This window comes from Mustela erminea, chromosome 8 (assembly GCF_009829155.1).
Source record: "Mustela erminea isolate mMusErm1 chromosome 8, mMusErm1.Pri, whole genome shotgun sequence".
Classification (NCBI taxonomy): domain Eukaryota; kingdom Metazoa; phylum Chordata; class Mammalia; order Carnivora; family Mustelidae; genus Mustela; species Mustela erminea.
The window spans coordinates 62,040,155-62,060,629 of record NC_045621.1 but is presented as its reverse complement, the minus strand read 5'-3'; the positions used below and the strand labels follow the sequence as shown (position 1 = coordinate 62,060,629).

The 20,475-nt window shown below is 39.5% G+C and overlaps 1 protein-coding gene across 1 annotated transcript in view; it reads left to right on the top strand.

Moving 5' to 3' along the window:
* Window positions 1-20,475, top strand: part of TTC21B (tetratricopeptide repeat domain 21B) — an 81,732-nt gene that overhangs the window by 42,682 nt on the left and 18,575 nt on the right. Inside the window, 6 exon segments of the mRNA XM_032355836.1 lie at window positions 5,477-5,665; window positions 7,068-7,178; window positions 8,183-8,264; window positions 16,078-16,228; window positions 16,418-16,579; window positions 18,655-18,850. Of these exon segments, the coding sequence (XP_032211727.1) occupies window positions 5,477-5,665; window positions 7,068-7,178; window positions 8,183-8,264; window positions 16,078-16,228; window positions 16,418-16,579; window positions 18,655-18,850 (891 nt within the window).

Genomic DNA, 20,475 nt, shown 5'->3' with positions numbered 1-20,475 from the left:
ATTTTTCCTACATCTTCTCAGAACTTAAGTAGAACATAGAGTACTTCACTAGCAATCCTGTATGCTTTCTAGAATACCATAGTACTTGCCATCTTTTGACCTAATTTTCATGTACCCAGAAGAGTTCTGCATTCTCCAGATAATTTACCAAATGTTTTGACTTTGAGCTTTATTTTTTTTAAGGATTTTAGTCATTTATTTGAGAGAGAGAGACAAAGTGATAGAGGGAACACAAGCAAGGGGAGTGAGAGAGGGAGAAGCAGGCTTCCTCCTGAGCAGGGGTCCCGATTTGGGGTTCAGTCCCAGGACTCTGGGATCATGACCTGAGCCAAAGGTAGATACTTACCAACTGACTTTGAGCTTTAGCTAACAGTGGTATGTGTGTATGTGTGTGTAAAACAACATTTCAATAATTTGTCCAATATGTCCAATTTTTTTTATTCCGGTTGTGAATGATTTGAGGTTGGGTCATTAGATTTCTGTGATACCCATCCAAGTTTATGATTTCATTGCAGCATGTCATCTTTAAAGTGTTAATATCTTATCCTTAATTGTTGGTATGTTTTATCCCTATTTTCTGATCACATGGTAAGAAAATGATACCTAACCCTGGGATAGCTACCATTAGCTACAAAAAAAGTGTAATATCAGTAAATTTAGATGTTTAAAATATTTTAGAAGTGAATTTGGCCTATTTTACCTTTTTGTGACTATTACTAGTCCCAGCTGCCCTGTTTATGTGAGTCCTTATATTATATGAGTGTTATATCCTAACATGCAACACTAAGAAGAGAATAAACAGTATACATGGTTAGACTATCTCAATGAACCAAATTTAATTAATTTTAAGCATATATGTCATAGCACGGAGGTTATCCTCTTTAAATAAATTTAAAGAGCCATAAAATTCTTCTCAGTTGTTAACATTCTCTGCATTCTGATCTCCAAAAAGATAAATCTTGAGTTAACAGTTCAAAAGCAACTTCAAGTTTATTTATTTAGGAACCATTTATTGAGCTCAATGCCCACATTATAAGACTTTAGGAGTTCCATCAGAGTATTTTGCATTGTTGCTTAACATTTTAGGCAGTGGCAGAACTGCTACATTAGAGAAGCCCCAAGTCTTATTAATTCTACTTTCTAAAAACTTCAGATTTCTGAAATAGCTCCACATTTTTCTGTCTTTCATCTCTGTCACCTTTTGCCCTGTCCCACATATCTTTTGCCCACACCCCTCCATTAGCCTCCTAACAAATCCCTATCTTTTCCAATCTTGTTTCATTCCAGTTAGTTTTCCTCAACACTAGCATGATTGGTCTGAAAGACAGACCTGATCTTGTTACTCCGTTGCTTATAGACATGTAGTAGTAACTGCTGTGTAGAAAAAAATTGCCCTCTAGAATAAAAAAAAATATTTAACAAACTTAGCTGATGTAAATTTTCTCTGTCTTTCTAACCAAATTTTCCTTCTAATTCTTTGGTCAAGCAATAGTATCCCTTACATTCTTTTCTTCACCTATAATTCCTAATGCCTGTACTCCAGTTCCATCTCCTTTATTTCTCCCAAACTCACGTGGGTGTAACTACCAGTAATTCTTTAAATCTCACTTCACCTCCAAGACTAGGTTAGGTCTCGTATTGTGTACTATCATAGGAACTAGTATTTCCTAGCCATAAAACTCCTCATAATTGGCTGTAATTATCTTATTATCTATCTTTCTGCTAAAATTAGAATTTCAGTGAACGTAGTTATAAGCCCATGTTTTGTGACCCTAGCACATGTTTGCCTCATTAGTTTTCTGTGCCATGTAACAAATTACCACAAATTTTAGTCAATGGAAACAAAACACACATTTATTTTTTCCACAGTTTCTGTGGGTCCATATTCTGGACATGTTTTAGCTGGGTCCTCTACAACGTGTCAGGATAGTCAAGGTGTGACCAGGACTGGGTTCTCATCTAGAGACTTGTCTAGGGGAGGATCTACTTCCAAACTTACACAGGTTATTAGCAGAATTCATTTGCTCAAGGCTGTAAGACTTAGGGCTCCAGCTTCTTGTTTGCTTCTTGTTGCAGATCCTAGAGGTTCTCACACTCTAGAGGTTCATTATCTCCTTGCCTGGTAGGCCAGCTGATATGCACAGTAAGGGAGAAAGGCTGTAGAATGAATCTGCTAACAAGACATAGTCTTATGTGATGTAATCATGGGAGTGACGTTCTATCATATTTGCCATATCCTGTTGGTTACAAGCAAGTTCTAGTTCCCCACCTCACACACAGGGTGATTATACAAGGGAGTGAAGACCAAGAGGTGAGGGTCATGGGAGTCATCTTAAAATCTGTCTGTCATGTTAGGTGTTTGAAATTTTAGTTGAATGACTCAAAAGAAACCATACGTTATTTTAATTTTTTAACTGCAGGAAAAATTACGAGGAAAAAAATCACTTTTTGGCATATTAAATTAACCATCTTTCCTGTGAAAGTAAAATCTAAATAAATCAGATATAAACAACCCATGTGCCATAAAACACTAACAATTTACTGACTTTCTAACTTTATGTAGTTTTAAATAATATGAACGGGTTATTTTTGCTTCTTTCACTTAACATTCATTTGTGTGGATTTTTCCATTATGTCTATATAAGTCCATTTACTCTTTGCTAAGTGAATGCATAAATGCATTAGTGGGTGCTTATCTATAGCTCAAAGTTAAATTTTATTGTGAAAGCCTAAAACATAGGATTTCTCTGTTACTTACAATTTAACATATAAGCAGTAATGTGATACTCTGATTTTTTTTTCTTTTTTTTAAGATTTTATTTATGAGGTTCGGGGATGGCTTAGTTGGTTAAGCATCTGCCTTTGGCTCAGGTTATGATCTCAGGGTCCTAGGATTGAGTCCTGTGTTAGGCTTCCTGCTAAGTGGGGAGTCTGCTTCTCCCTTCCCATACCCGCTCATTTTCCGTCCCTCTCTCTCTCACACACACACACACACAAAAATAAAAATGCCTTTTAAAAATTTTATTTATTTATTTTACACAGAGAGAGAGCACACAAGTAGACAGAATAGTAGGTAGGCAGAGGGAGAATCATGCTTCCTGCTAACCAGAGAGCCTGATGCAGTTCTCCATCCACATCTTGGAATCCCAGAACCCTGGGATCATGACTGGAGCTGAAGGCAGAAGCTTAACCAGCTGAGCCACCCAGGCTCCCTGATATTCCAACTTAATTGGTATATTTTATTTCAATGTGATCTTCAGTAAGATATATATGTATACAATAAAGCTATTGAGGTAGAAAGGAAAAATTAAGTCTATAGAGTAAGATATTTATACTTCATTCCACCCAAGGATTTTAGGGAATTCACAAAATAAGGCGGAGAGAAAAGTAAATGCATTGACAATCAAGGTTAACATAGTTATCATAACAGATAATTAAATTAAATTTAGTTCTTGTCTTTCTGGAATCCAAGGGAAAAAAATAGGGAATGATATCAATTCTTTGAGAGAATTTTATTCTGTATGAAAATGTTTTGTAATGATCATTGTATATACTTAGAATAATTGAGCATATTTTATGAAATGCCTTTAATTATAAATGCAGACAATTTTTTCTCAAAAAATCTGCCCTGATTATTTACCTTTAAGAAAATGCAAAGCATAGGGGCACCTAGGTGGCTCAGTCAAGCGTCTCCCTTTAGCTCAGGTCATGGTCTCGGGTCCTGGGATTGAGTCCCACGTCTGGGCTCCCTGCTCAGTGGAAGCCTGCTTCTCCCTCTGCTACTCCCCCAATGCATGCTCTCTTTCTCTCTCCCTCTCAAATAAATAAACTCTCTTAAAAAAAAATGCAAAGCATCACAAAATCTAACTTATAAAAATGTTTCTCTAGGAAGTTAAGCTAATGAGATCTTACCTGACTTTTTAGAGATTTAGTTGATGAAGATAAAAATTAGACTATCCAGAGAATGAACTGTGTATCTTTTAGACCTAGGGTGATCATAGAGGTTATCATTCAAGTCAAAATACTTTTGAAAGGGAAAAAGGCAGAATTAATAATTAAGCTGGCACAACAAGTATAAAAGTTACTATAAGACAGAAAGATAACGATCACTGTATTTAGACCAGTTATTGCAGAGTTTTTTGTCTATGAGTGTGTGTGTGTGCACCTGTGTGCAAAACCATACACACCAATATTTACATATATAAAAAACCATGAAATACACAAATGTACACATATCTTCTGTACTTAAAAAACACACATTAATATAACAAAAATAAAAATTTCAGGAAACAGTATTAACCTTTACTACTATATACAGCATTATTTTCTAATCTTTCCTCTTTTGTTTCCAAAAGAATGCTTATTATGATGCCTTAATTTTATGACCCATGGTTCTAAAGAATACTCAGCTTTAGACCATCTTCATCATATACCAGTTGTCAACCAACATTTTGACAGGAGTCCCCAGAAGGGCTCCCTGTTGTAGCAGAATGTGTGGCAGATGGTGGGCATTTACTCTTTGTTAAATGAATGCATGAATGCATTAGTGGATGCTTATCTATAGCTCAAAGTTAAATTTTGTTGTGAAGGCCTAAAACATAGGATTTCTCTGTCACTTACAAAAGGAAGGTCTCAGTGTTTCAGAAATCAAATCTGTAGGTGATGAAGCTGATAACTCTTCCCATTCAGCAGCCTACAGTACATTCTTACCTTGAGACCCCTGCCTTCTTTCTGGGTATCTATGTATAGCATTGGACCTCATATATACCACCAACTGATTAGTCATTTTCCTGTCATTAGGCATTTGAGTTGCTATTGATTTTCTGATTTGTTGCTATTGTTTTTTTTTTCTTTTTACAAAAAAGAACAGAGATTGTTTTTTCCTTATAACAGATAACAGTGGTTCCTTTTTTTTTTTTTTTTCAAAGTAATATCCATAATACCTTCCTAAGAGTAGAACAACAAAGTTCAGTAGTCTGGTTAGTTTTATCAAGTTAGCATGTTTTGCTAGGGTGAAGATTGGACTCATTCGTATGCCATCAACAATATATGGATGTACTTACTCTCTGAAACCTGCCAATATTTGATTTAGTAATTTTTAGATACTAGTTTATTAATTTAATAAACACTTTACATTTCCACTTATTACATCTAGATTCTTTTTCAGATATTTGTTTCATGGTTGCATTTCCTCCTTCGTGAGCTTTCTGTATATAATCCTTATAACAGTGGGAAAAGACTCAGTAATTTTCTTATACTTCATTTGGAAAGAGATGTGCACGCTGGCTCATTTGCAAACAAACGCATATTTAAGACCTCAATTAAGACATTTTCTTTGGATCAGGCTTTGTTAGAGTGAGGGCCAGTAATGCTTAAATAGATCTGTGCAATTAATGCTGCATGTGGGTTATTGGGAATTGTTTAATTTATTTTCTCTTTCTTTTTTAAATTCCTTTTTATCCTTATTTTTTTCTAGGCTCGAGAATTACAAGCTAGGGTACTAAAACGTGTTCAGATGGAACAGCCAGACGCAGCTCCCGCACAGAAACACTTAGCGGCTGAAATTTGTGCAGGGATTGCAAAACATTCTGTTGCTCAGCGAGACTATGAAAAAGCAATTAAGTTTTATAGAGAGGCTCTTGTTCATTGTGAAACAGATAATAAGGTCAGTACCTTTATAAAATTGTCACCACCTTTTATTCCAGATGTCATCTGTTACATTGTTGCCCCAAATGTAAAATTCTCACCAGCTATTTGTTAAAAAAAGAAATGTAATAAAAACACAAGCTAAATAAACATCTGTTTGTAGAAATTCTTTGAAATCCTTATATGATGCCTTAAATTAATGATAAGAGTTTTAAAATTATTATAGGAAAATTGTTTTAATTCAAATAAAATAAATCTGTAAGCTCTGTTTTAATAATCACTTTAAAACAATGTCTCAATGTTGAATATCTGAATCTAGGTGATTCGGTTCCGTTTACCAAACTGCAGTTGTATACCTCTGTATTTCAATTGCTGTTTGGTGCTAGATGTGCAAAAAAAGTGACTAGATTGAATCTCCTACCTCAAGTGGCTCAGCATGAGAATAAATGTAAGGATAATGTTGGTATAGAAAACTTCTTTACATCTCTGGTTGTGTAAATTAAAATCCTGTTCTCTCAGATCTTGATAGATGATTAATTTAAAAAACTTATATATGGCTAAATACTTCTTTTTTCCCTTTTTCTTTCAATTTAAATTCCAGTTAACATACAGGGTAATATTAGTTACAGGTGTACAATATAGTGAGTCAACACTTCCATACATCACCCAGGGCTCATCACAAGTGTCCTCCTTAATCCCCATCACGTGTGTGACCCTCCCCCCCCCCACCTCCCCTCTGGTAACCGGCAGTGTGTCCTCTGTGGTTAAGAGTCTGTCTTGGTTTGCCTCTATCTCTTCTTTTTTTCCCCTTTGCTTGTTTTGTTTCTTTAAATTACACATATGAGTGAAAGCGTATGGTATTTGTCTTTCTCTGACTGACTTATTATTTCATGACGTGGAACAAAAGACAGCCATATGTTAGAATTTAAGGTTTTAAATTGAATATTTTTATATGAATACAACTCAGATGTAAGGCAAAAGTAACCTTTAAGGCATAACCAAACAGGTACCTTGTTCAGTGGTGGCTGAGGGAAAGCTGTGAAATCTGAAGCATACCTTAGAAATCATCTGCTCCAGGCCTTTTATTTTTCAAATGAGAAAACAGGTTTAGAGAGATAACAGGGACTTGGGCCCACCATGGAGAAGCCTGGACTAGAATCTAATCTCCGATTTAAGACCGGTGTTTTTTTCATAATGCTTTATGTCTCTACCTTTCGAGTAGATTGCTACCGGTTTTCCCCTGTTTCCAGTATATACGAGAAAGTAGAACTGAATATGCCCATAGTTTTCCTGCCTCCTCAGACTTGGCATTTTTATTGCCATCACTTTTGGTCAACTAAGGCATAATCTGTGTCCAGACATTTTCCTCACTCACATTTTATTCCAAACAGCTTCTGACTGACCTTGTGCTTTCTCTGTAGATAATGTTGGAGCTGGCACGATTATACCTGATACAGGATGACCCTGAGGCCTGCCTACGGCACTGTGCTCTCCTCCTCCAGAGTGACCAGGACAATGAGGCCGCCACCATGGTTAGTCCCTGAGACTTCAGTGCCATAAAGGCAGTTGTGTTTTATATTCCATGAAGAGGTTTCAAATTTTTCTCATAAAACTAATACTAGAGAGACCTAGCTTGCGTTGGCTTTTGGAAGAAATGATATTTTTAACATCAGTGGTACATTTTACCAGTGAAGACCAGAGTTTTTTTTGTCTTAATAAGAATGGAAACCTGGATGAGGCCTTTACTTGCCCTTGCAGGCCTCATTAATTTTTCTCGATGCCAAAGAGGACACTTGGTCAGGAGTTCCTGTGATAAAGCTGTAGTTGGCTAAAGACTGTTTTAAGTACTTGCCCAGACCCACTGGACCCATTTTAAAGCTTTTGTGGGACTTTTGGAGTTACAGAAGAAAGCTCTGTATACCTGTATATCATTCTAAGATGGTGTGTTTCAGAGTTTCGCTTTGCTTTCGCATTTTTCCTGGGTTGAGGTGTTCGTTAGCTTTCAGACAGCTACATAGATGATGGTGCTAGAGGTTCATTGAAAGTTATAATTATAATTGAAAAGAAATATAAAAAGTATCCCTTTTAAAACACACAATAAAAGCTCAGTAGATCTTGCTTATTTTAAATTCCTTTGAAATATTGAGGGGTTGAGAGTGTTTGGGGTTGGTTTTTTTTTAATCTTCCCATCATTTTAGCCAAGTCCAGGGAGGCATCTTCTCGATAATAACACATAGAGTGTGCAATTCCCTTCAAATTTCTGTTTTTAAAATAACCACTTGAAACATATTTTCTGCTAAAAATAAAGCTTTGCAAACAGAGCGATCTGTTTCACATCCTTAATTATCTTCTGTTAGGCTGATATCTGTGCTAATTTGCTTAAGGTATACTTGAATTTTAAATGGCTCCTTTTTATAATCTTTGCCCTCCTCATGTGTTTCATATGTGTTTGCATAGCCCTGACTCTGTTTGGTAGGAAAGATGTGCTTTCTAAAACATACGGCAATATTTTTAGAACCAACTTTTACCTTTATAGATGATGGCAGATCTCATGTTCAGAAAACAGGACTATGAACAAGCAGTGTTTCATTTACAGCAGCTTTTAGAACGCAAACCAGGTAAATATCCATTGATGATGTTTTTTCTAATGCAATCACTTCTTTCTCCTCTTTTTGGCTGTTATGGAAGCCTGGAAGCCTCAGTGGAGCCCAGCTGTCTGCTTGGTCCACACTTGCCCTTGAGCAGCTGGGATAGGTATGAGGAAAATGTTACCCCGTGGACTGGCTTTGCTTTAAATGATGACCACAGGCCTCCGTGGGCCCTCAGATGCGGCCGGGCCATCCTGCTATATTTCTGTAATGATTCACTCACTCACCTACTTTTCATACTTTCTCTTCCCTCCTCAAACCTCCAGTCCACTCTGCCCATTCCTTGTTCTCAGCTAAAAATGTTACCTCCTGTTTGAGTAGGAAAATAGGAGCAACTGGAAGAGAATGTCTCCATCCACCTGTCACCAAGTGTGCCTGCTCCCAGGGGTCCTCTTCCGCAGGTCTGCCGTCCCACATGCAGCCAGACTTGTGTCTCTCTCCTGCTCCCCCGGCGTTTCCCCCTCCGCACACAAACATGCTGTGGTAGCCCCGTGCTAAATATATTAATAAGTAAAAACTAATTCTTAACTCTCCTTCCATCGACTGCTCCATTCTAACATTTCCGTTTCTAGCAAATTGCCTCGCAGCAGTGCTGAAGCCGTTTCCAGCCGGGCTGTGTCCCCGGGAGGGAAGCTGCTTCTGCGCGGGCGGCCCGCCGCTTCTGCGCTGCTGGGTCCTGCCTCATTTCTCAGCTCTCCGCCTGCTCGGCCTGTCCTCCTGCTGAGCGCAGCTTCTCCCCTCCCTCGTGAAGGACTTTCTCCACTTGCCTGCTGGCGTGCTAGGCTTCCCTGGGTTTTCTTCTTTCCGCTGCCCACCCCTTTGTTTGATCCATTTCCTCTTTATGACCTGTAAATCTCAGAATATTCTAGACCTTGGCTCTTGAACTTTCTCTTTTTTTATACATTCAGCCCGCTGGGTGACTTCATCCAGGCCCGTGGCTTTACAGCCCATGTGTGTGCTGGTGTCTCGCAGATGTGTGTTTCCCGTCCTGCCTCACACACACCACCGTCTGTGCACGTTCCCATTCCATGGTCCCGGGATCTCCGGCTTCACGTGTCGGTGGAGAACGGTTGATCTTTCCCTTCAAATCTGCTCCTTCTCCCTACCTCACCTCGTCAATAACATCACCATTTACCCACTTAGCCAGGCCCTAATTCTTACAGTAACCCATGGCTCATCTTCTCTGTACCACATCCCGCCTACCAGCCGATCCCTGTTTGCTCTACCTTCAAGGTCTCTCTGGAGCCCCGTCACCTTTTACCCCTTGTGCTGCTGCCACCTGGGCTCAGCCATCATCATCCTCTGTCACGTCGATTATGACTGCTCCATTGTCATAGCACACCTTGGTTTCTGTTCCTTTCCACTAGACAGTTGAGAAATGCTTTCAGCTGAAAGGAGCAGGAACTCCCCGCCTTGAAATTCAGTGGCCTAAGTAATTATGGCTTTTTATTTCTCGCTTATGTAAAAGAAATTTAAAAGTAGGTTATTCAGGGAGTGGCATGGAGAGTCCACAGTGTCATCAGGACACCTGAGTCCTTTGCCTTTTTCGTCAGTCGTCACCAACCTAACTTCCGTTACCTCGCAGTCCAGGATGACTGCACCTCTAGCCTCAGTGTTCCAGGGTCGGGATGGGGAAGGGAGGCTGGGGCAGAGGGGGGCTGAAAGGCATACCTCCCTTGTGAGCCATCTCCCCCTCCCTTTAAAAAACTCCTTTCTAGAAGCACCTTCGTGGCTCCCAAAGATGGTAGGAAATGTCATCTTTTAGCTGAACACAGTGCCACATGGGATAAAATCAGAATTCTGATAGTGAGGAGGAAAGGGATGGGAGATATTAGGTAGGCAACAGTCCAAGCAGGTTAGTGCCCTGCACTTCCACCTTGCTGGGTTGTGCTTCTCCCAGACAGCCTGGTGGCAGCAGATTCCTTCTCTCAGGACATGGTGCCAGCCATGCCGCTTCCTGGGAGCGCCCTTCCACGGCCGTCCTGGATCAGCAATGCTTCTTACTGCTCTCTCCATCTTTCTATCTTGCGTTTTGTTTTTGTATCTCACCCTTGCAAAACAAAACAAAACAAAAATTACAAATCCTAGAACATACACGTCAAGTGGCCAGGGAGTTGTCTTCGTTGCTGTGCATCCAGGTTTTAGAACAGTATCTGGCTGGCTCGGGGCTCAGTGAATTTTGACTAGAAAGAAGAGTGGAAGGAGCAAAGGAAAGGGGAAACAGGAAAGGAGGGTACAAACAGTAATCTGTGTCACTTCTGTTTCTACCAAGGAGAGTTTGAAGTCTCAGAGGAGGCCTAAAGCTGTCATTCGGTTCTTGTAAACCCTGATGCCTTCATGGCGGGGTGATGTGGGCAGTCAGGGCTGCCTGGTCTGGGCAGCGTGGACAACAGGGCAGCTGTCTCTCAAGTAGGGCAACTCAAAGAACCAGATGTCCTCTCCCTGTTGTAGTTACTAATGCTTCTAAAAAGTTTGCATTTGAGAACAACACTTTCTGCTTATAAATAAAGTACCCCTGGCCAGGGTCAAGTCGAAAGCAAAAAAGTACTATCTATCTTGGTCGTAATATCAGCATTTTTCTTTGTATTGTTTTTATTATATTTTTAAGTGTTCTCCTACCTCTGGATTGCCTCAGGCCATGCGGTTGTTTCTTGGCCTCGTTGGTCCCAGCTTCTGCTCTGTGTTAATTACGTCAACACCTTACCTCTTCTACTCTGTAGCAGTCCAAAATCCAGGCCCATCCTACTGGCTCGCTTGCCCAAAGTGGATTCTTGCTTTCCTTAAGCCTAAGTTATTTTTCTTGTGCCATTTCTCTCCTGGGTTCCAGACTCGGTTGTATCCTTTCCTGCTTCTCTGAACCACCTCTTAAAGAGCTATACATACTATTTTCATTCTGTCTCAAGCTGTTCACATATTGTAGCACTTCCCTCAGAGAGTAATCCAACCTGATTTCTTTAAAAAACACACCTCTGCCCTTGCAAATATTTTTAAGGTATTGATGACACTGGTGTGTTCACATAGGAGATTTGAAGACGCCCTCACCTGCCATGTGTGTTTTGTCTCAGCTGGTAGCTCAGCATCAGCATTCTTTTCAAATAAATAGTAGTCACATTGGCTTAGTCGATTGCCAACTTTGGACTGTTTATGAACAAATACAAAATAAATTATTTATAAATTTAGTTTAAGGATCTTGTACTCCAGAAATAATCAGTTATCAAATGACATACACCCACACCTCCAAATCTTTGTGTGTTTCTTTTTCCTTTTGCCTATAGTATACTTTGCCTTCTTTCTTCTTCTCCTTCTCTGTCTTTCCCAACACCTAATCCAAAACCTACTTATTCTTTGCCAAAAACCTGTGTCTTGCTGCCACCACCTTTCTCATAAGATGCCTCATGTGATGCTGAGTAGGGTGACCATCCACTGGCATCTGCCCAAGACTGGAGGATCTCCTGGACAATGTGGGACTTTTTTTTTTTTAAAGATTTTATTTATTTATTTGACAGAGAGATCACAAGTAGGTAGAGAGGCAGGCAGAGAGAGGAAGGAAAGCAAGCTCTCTGTTTAGCAGAGCGCCCGATGTGGGCTCGAGCCCAGGACCCAGGGATCATGAGCTGAGCCAAAGGCAGAGGCTTTAACCCCCTGAGACACCCAGGTACCCCCAATGTGGGACTTTTAATACTAAAAGAAAGACTCAACAAACTGGGATGAGTTAATCGCCCCAGTTCTGGAAACTTTATGCATACATTTATTTGTCTTCTCCATGAGACTGCAAACTCCCTGCATTGGCGATCATGTCGTGTTCATCTGACATCCCTGCCTGACATGTAGATAGTGCAGAAGAAATGTTTACTGGTTGAATGGATCAATAAATGACTCAAATACCTACTCATTTAAAACACAAAATGTTGAGAAATTGTTACTGTCTCTCATATTTTATGTATTCTATGCTTTATTCCCAGTAGGACTCCATTCACAGATGTGTTTTGTCAGACTTACATATCTATACTTTGTGCATGAATTATAGGACATCCTTGGCAGCACATGTTATACCTTAAGTTAATGCTGTATTTTAGCTTACCTTAGAAATGTACTGTCGGGGTGCCTGGGTGGCTTCAGTGGGTTAAGCCTCTGCCTTTGGCTCAGGTCATGATCTCAGGGTCCTGGGATCCAGCCCTGCATCGGGCTCTCTGCTCAGCGGGGGTCTGCTTCCCTTCCTCTCTCTGCCTGCCTCTCTGCTTACTTGTGATCTCTCTCTCTCTGTGTCAAATGAATAAATAAAATCTTAAAAAAAAAAAAAAGAAAGAAAGAAAGAAAGAAAGAAATGTGATGTCTAGTTTGACTTAACCTAGCTAGTAGCGAATCCTTCTTATAGAAAGAATGACTCTTCTCTTAACAGGTGACACTTCTTCTCTCAAAATCTCCATCCTGGGTTTTCCCTCCCCTGACACTAACTGCTGAACAAGTCGCATCAGTTCTGTGTGCTGAAGAGCCTGCATCACACATAGCCTGCCCTGTCCTGGCCCCCGGCTTTCACTGGGGCCGTTCTCCCCCTCTCCCCCATTCGCCTTCCGGCCTCTCGGCTCTGGCTCTGGCTGCTCCATAACTTCCCGGACTCTCCTATCACTTTTATAAATCAGAAGCTATTCCTTGCTTTAAAAATTTAAGATGGCTCTCCAGGTTGAGTCTAAAATCATGGCATTACTTTGATAATCAGATGGCCCTAAATTATTGGTCCATTTGTATTTCTCAGCCCTCTTCGTCCAGTTTAATATCTAGGACTTAGCACTCTCCGGGCTCCACTGCTCTGTCTCTGCACACACCATCTGCCTCTTGGAATGTCTTTGTCTGGCAAGATCCTCCTCTTAACCTTTAGGCTGCCCACAAGTCTGATTCTGTGCAAAACCTCCTGCCTCCTCTAGGCAAAGTGACGAATTCCGTGCGCTGTAATTCCTTAGCACTTATTCATGCCACATCACATCACACTGTAATTATTTTGAAATCTTCTCACTGTCCATCAATAAGTATGGGCTACGTTTTTTTAGAATGTAATCCATTTCAGTTTTCAATGGATTCCTTAAGTACAGAAGTTTGCCTTCTGTCAAATTTTGTGGTTAACCAAGAGACAAGTTAATGTAATTTAATCTATCAGTGGTAATTATGATTTAAACTAATAATACATTTCAGTAATATTAGAGGTGATAGGGTCCCCCAAGGCCTCTGTGGGTTGACTTTAAATAATATTAGCAATGTCATGCATTGCACATATTAGCAATAGCATACAAAAAAAACTTCAGCCAGAAATTTTAACCTTTACATATCTGTCTAATCTAATACAGTTTCTAGTTCTGTGAGTTTATTATAGGTAGATATCCCTGGTTCCTATCAAAACTTTTGGACTCTGAAAAACAATCTGAGAGTTTTGAAGGGACGGGGGGTGGGAGGTTGGGGTACCAGGTGGTGGGTATTATAGAGGGCACGGATTGCATGGAGCACGGGGTGTGGTGCAAAAATAATGAATACTGTTATGCTGGAAATAAAAATAAATAAAATTAAAAAAAAAAAAATCATATATTTAAAAAAAAAAAAAAAAAAAACTTTTGGAGTTGTAAATATTCCTAATGACCATTGTATTTTTAAAGCTCTTTCATGACTTTATTTTATCTGGTCTCAGTGACATTGTGAGGGTCAAGATTATAATCCTGTTTTAAGAAAATAAGTAATTCTTGACTCAGAGAATTTTAATAATTTGCTTGAATTTGCACAGCTAAAAGACAAGACCGATATTTGAATCCTCTTTTTCTGAAGCTACAGTCTTACCATGTTTCTGCTTTTTAGTGATGCCAAAAGGCAGGAAGAACAAAATCTTGAGACCCAAGATTATAGATCAAGGAAGGCAAATGATGATGGGGTCATTATAACCTGGATTATCTTGACCTTGTACAATTCAGTAGATAATTATAAAGCCTACAGAGGTTCTTTTTTTAAATATTTTTTATTGTATAACATAACATAAAACACTTAACATAAAATTTACATTTTAGCCATTTTTTAAGTGTTCAGTTCAAGGACATTAAATACATTTAGATTATTTTGTAACCTTCACCATTATTTATCTTCAGAACTTCATCATCCCAAACTAAAATTCAGTCCCCATTAAACAGTAACTCCCCATGCCCCCCTCTCCCTATCCCCTGGCAACCACCATTATACCTTTTTGTGAATTTGACTACTAGACATACTTTATGTAGAACGGAACCATATGATACTTGTCCTTTTGTGCCTGGCTTATTTCACTTAGTATAATGTTTTCAAGGTTCATCCGTGTTGTAGCATGTGTCAGAATTCCCTTCCTTTTAAGGCCAAATAATACTCCATTGTGTGCGTATGTACACCACATTTTTATTTATCCATTCATCTGATGATGAACATTGGAGTTGTTTCAACTTTCTGGCCGTTGTGAGTGATGGTGCCACAAACACTGGTACACAAATACTTGTTTGATTCCCCGCTTTTGGTTCTTTTGCCTATATACCCAGAAGTGGATTGCTGGATCATAATGATATTTTCTCTTAGGATATAAAATCAAAGATAAATTGCTTAAAAAGCTTTTGTTTTTGTGTTTTAATTCTAACCCTATAAATAAGATCAGCATAGCTTATATAATGAGGATTTTTGCAAATCTACTACCATGAGTCCTGTGGTAACTGAAACTTGGGAGCCCAAATTACCTGCAAAAGACAACTAATGTGAGCCATCAATATAATAAACTTATGCAGCCATTTAAGTATGTTTTTAAAGACCATTTATTGGCATTTGGGAAATGTTTACTCTACCAATGTTAGGCCAAAATTAAAACCCCAGCTGTGACTACAACTTTGTACATATGTAAACAAAGAAATAAGTTTTTAAATATCAATAGGATGGTTTTCACTCATAAATATATGAAGGAACTGTACCAAAATATGGTAATCTTTAGCTGGTGCGAATAGGAGTGATTGTTTTTCCCCTTCTTTATACTTTTTTTCTGTCTTTTTCCCAAGATTTCTCAAGTGTCTGCATTATTTTTACAATCTATTACATTTTTCTCAAAACTTAGTATTTCAATTGTGCAAAAGAACTAAACAGAATTGGGAGAAGTCTTTCTAGGAACCTGCCAGGAAATTATACACCAAAGAACTAAATTAATTATTTAAAATAGATAAAATAGATAGATAAAATAGATAAAATAGGATTAAAGTACTCAGACTGATTTATTACAGTTATATTATGGTAAGCTAGCATCTAGTACATTAGTCACATATGCATATTAAGGAAAGTTTGAAGTAAACTTTGCAGTTGCCCACCCCAAACATTATAATGAAAAGGTACTGTTCCCATCCTCTTCCTAGCTGTAGTGAATGAGGAAGTCACAGATAGACTCACCTGTGCAATCTCATCAGTCCTCCTGAATTTTACAGGTAGAGTTTAGATGACCAATGCAGAGACTGTTTCTAGGTTTTGTTCCCAGGAACAGTTGATAATTAAATTACAACAAATGTACATGTTTATAGATTGGCTTGTATTTTATAGATAAGCTTCTCTCATTGTCCAAACTAACCAAACCCTTATCTAATTGCTCATATAGTCTCTTTAGGGATTTATAACCCTCAAGGCATTCCTTTTGATTGTATTTAAATTCTCCTTCATTTGACATAAACTATCCTTTAATGAAGTAGGATTATAACTGTCAAAACAAGAAATATAAAATACTGTCTATATCTGAAATATTCTTTGTTTCTAGATAATTATATGACATTATCTCGTTTAATTGATTTCTTGAGAAGATGTGGAAAACTTGAGGATGTTCCAAGATTTTTCTTAATGGCTGAAAAACGTAACTCCAGAGCAAAATTGGAGCCAGGATTTCAATACTGTAAAGGACTCTATCTTTGGTAAATCTATTGGTGAATAAATCCTACATAATAGTTTATTTTTTCTCATTGTGAATGAAGTAGAATAAGCTTTCCTTTGTCTTAAGATAGATCTACATTTTAAAATATATTAATTTTATTTCCCAAAGAGATTATAAATGACTCAACAGTTAAAATAAGTGATTTTTTTTTTTTAAAACTCCTAACAAGGTATACTGGAGAACCAAATGATGCTCTTCGACATTTTAATAAAGCTCGGAAAGACAGTGACTGGGGCCAAAATGCCCTCTATAACATGATAGAAATCTGTCTGAATCCAGATAATGAAACTGTTGGAGGCGAAGTATTTGAAAATCTGGATGCAGACCTGGGGTGAGTTACCGTTTGACAAATTATCCCTTTTCTGAAAACATTTATTCGGGACAGACAAGGATACCTTGTAAAAGAGGGCTCAATTCTAGGACAGCGCTAATGAAAGGTCAGATGAAAAAATCATAACTAGAACAGCTGTTCTCTGAAACAAGCAGGACATGCTTTTAGGAGGTTTCCGAAATCAGAATAAGCATGTTACAAAGATGCTCCCCTAGTTACTCTGTTGAGAACAGGATGAATTGTAGAATGTGATTACGTTAGCAAAGCTGTCCTCAAAATAGTAGTAACCCCTTTGCAAATGGTAGTTCTGTGCCATACCCTGTGCTTCATACTTGGTATGCGTTGTCTTATTTTCTCCCTGCAACAACGTTATGAACTACGCTCAGAGTTAACCTGTCTAATACAGTAGTACAGGGCGGGGCAACACGTGGACTGAGTTCTCTGTGGCCGCAAAGCCCCTCCTGGAGCCCCTGTAGTGCACTGTGAGTAATTGCTGTCACTGCTGTCATCCCATGTTTGTTGCTGTTCCCAGAATTGGGCAAAGCATGTTAGGGAGTGTGTAAAGATGTAAATGTATGAGGTGTGTAAGGAAGTTTCTGCCTTCAGGAGCATCTGATTTACCTGGGAGGCCAGACAGTATCTGAAACCAGTCTCTGACAAAACACAAATGGGTGAAATGGATATTAAGTGTTATAAGAATTCATAGAAACCCGAGCAGTGCAAAGCAGTCGAGGGATGGTGAACAGGGGACTGAGAAAAAATTAGAACCAGACAGCTGAGAGGTTTTAATGACAGATTTGAAGCCGTGGATTATAGATACCATTTGTTTACGTTTGTGTTAGAAAGGTTAAGGTACTGTACTGTTGTGCAACTGCAGACTATCTTCCTGGAAATCTCTAGCAAATAGTTGAAAATACAAAACAAGAACAAAACAAGAGGGAGGTCATAGCTGCAGATACAGGTCTGGGAGACAGATGCTCAGAGTAGGTCGTTGGAACCCAGTGAGTGGCCCCTTTGCAAATAGAATGCAGGGACAGAAGTTTGAGAACTGAAGTTTGGGCAGGCTGACATTTAAAGGGATTGAAGGGCAAGGGAGGCCAGAAACGGGCAATCATTGTAGTAGAAAGAGACCCAACACTATGTAATGTTACAGAAGGCAAAGGAGGGGAACTCTGAAGCAGGTAGCTAACGATGTGAAATGTTCTAGAGAAGATAAAGGCTAAAGCCTGAGGAAAAGACCAATGGCTTTAGTGATTGGGCTTTGAGAATATAGTTTCCTTTTATTAATTGGTTTAAAAAAATAATTGATATTACATATTCAAATTTTTATTGTTCTTGAAATTTACAACCTTTTCATAGGTATGTAGTTTCTTTCTTTCTTTCTTTCTTTCTTTCTTTCTTTCTTTCTTTCTTTCTTTCTTTCTTTCTTTTTTATAAGATGCTATTTATTTGAGAGAACACAAGCACGAGCAGGGTGGGGGAAGAGGCAGAGGGAGAAGCGGGCTCCCTGCTGTGTGAGGAGTGGAGGATCTCAGTGGGATCAAGACCTGAGCTGAAGGCAGATGCCTAACCTAACCACCTGAGCCACCCAGGCACCCAGATACGAAGCTGCTTTTCTGAGAGTCGAATAGGGAGCTAAAAATACTGCAGTGCTTGGCACATAGTAGGTGCTTCAGCAAGCTCAGTCACTTTTTACTCCCTCCTTTCATTCCTTCCATTTTCTGAGTAGATCTACCACTTGATAATTATATGATTCCACTTATCCTAAATTCTTATTTCATATTAGCAGAAATGAACACACTTATCCATGTAGATACTGTCCAATTTTTTTCTTCAGTCTAAAGTGGATAAATGTTTAATAGTGCTTTATTAAAGGTATACTCGTTTTATTTAAATGTAATGCATTATAACTTTGGTTCACTTTGTATCAGAAGAGAATGAGTGACATTCTGCAAAAGGATTACTTCAAATTAGCGACAGAAAAGAAACCAGTGTGCCCTAGGGCTCATTCTAATCTCAGGGAATTTTATTTCATGAGTAATAGACATAAGAGATTTATTTTTAATTGTACACAGTAATTCAACTGAGAAGCAAGAGTCTGTGCAGTTAGCAGTGAGAACAGCAGAAAAACTCCTAAAAGAACTAAAACCTCAGACCATTCAGGGTCACGTCCAGCTTCGCATCATGGAAAACTATTGCCTGGTCGCTACCAAACAGAAGTCTAATGTTGAGCAAGCCTTGAATACCTTCACCGAAATAGCAACATCTGAGGTCAGTAGATTTCGTTTTTCAGCTTTATATTCTCTTTCCTTGACAGTATAGAAATATGTATTTCGGTTAGCTATGTATTCTCTGAAGAATGACCGAATTCCAAGTAAAAATTGCCTCTATAGCTTGGCATAATTCCATATAATGTACCTTCATTTCTAGAAGATACTATGTTGTTGCTGTTTTGACATGTTGTTGATATCTTTTCTCTATTAGAATGGTAAATTGTAGAGAAAGGCAATTCTTCAAGTGGGCATAAGTTAATTCTCAAAGGAATGGCCTTATTGTCTGGAGAATTTCTGTGTTGTTTCACTTAAGTGACTAAGTGAAAATAAACACCTGGGTGCCTTGATAGCTCACCTTTTCACTTCGCCAAACTTGAAATGTTTCCAGCTCTAAGGCTACATGGGATCAGTACTGACAGCTTATAATTCAGGCATGGGAATAATGGTGGTGTTTTTTAGCAACACTGAAATAACCCCCTGCAGTTATAATAGTAATAACAATAATAACAATTAGAGGAAAGGCTTTCTTCTCTTTCCAGCTCACTCAGATCCACCTTCTCACTCTCTGGGCACTCTGTGTTTCCTTCCCTCACAAGATGCTATATTTCTTCAAGTGCGTGGTATTAAGGAAAGGACTCTAGATGCCCACTCCGTGTGCAGTGGGGGATAACTAGTTCTAAGCGTACTCTCTGGATTTCGTGTTCTTCCACCCATCAGTGTTGTACGCCCCTGAAAACTCATAGTGTGTGTCTCTCAGAGGGTTTGCAGAACTTTGCTGTGTTTCCTCGTGGTTCAGTGTTCACGGCGGTAACAGTAAGCTACTGAAAACTCCCTGCAGAGCCCCTTCCTGCTGCCTCCTAGGACCCGGGAGAGCTTTGGGGGACCTGCAGCTCCTGTTTCCGTTTGGAAACACGTATCCTGGATGGCGTTTTATGACCACTGTAAGCCACCTTGGAACTAAACAGTAGGGTTGCTCCTGCAGCAGAGACATCCTAGAGCAGGGCTTTCTGTTGCCCTGAAGTAATGCTCTCAGGGGGTGGCCGCAGGGATGACAGTGGCTGGCAAACTGAGACCCGAAGTAGGAGAGAGAGTTTAAAGTGCAAGGTTTGAGAGAATACCAAAAGCCCTGAGTAACATTGAGGCTGTTTCCTAGAAATACTGTCGCTCTCGCCAGCAAGAACGACCAGGAGACCTCAGCGAAGCAAGCTTTATTTCTGCGTAGCTGTTGGGATCCCCTCTCCCCTGCCCGTGCATGTCTATATATACCAAGGTTGCACAACCAATCACTCGCAGCCACATAGATACAAAATCCTAAGTTCCGCCTACTGGCTCGCATCCAGCCGCCATCTTAATGGCGTGTTTACTTTCGGGCACCGAAAAAGTCGTGCGGCGCCCGGGGCCCCCCCGCAGGCCCAGCCGGAGCGGCGACGGCTTGAGGCAGCGGCGGCCGAGGCAACGAGCGGGCACGGCGGAGCCCAGAAGCATCACCGCGCGTGTGCTACAAGCCGCTCGGGCACCGACATCTCCCCCTTTTCTTTTATATTAGGCATGCAAGGCAGGAGATCATGCCTGTCTTAGGTTGTCAGCTGCCATGAACATGCTTACCCGTCATTGGATAATTCC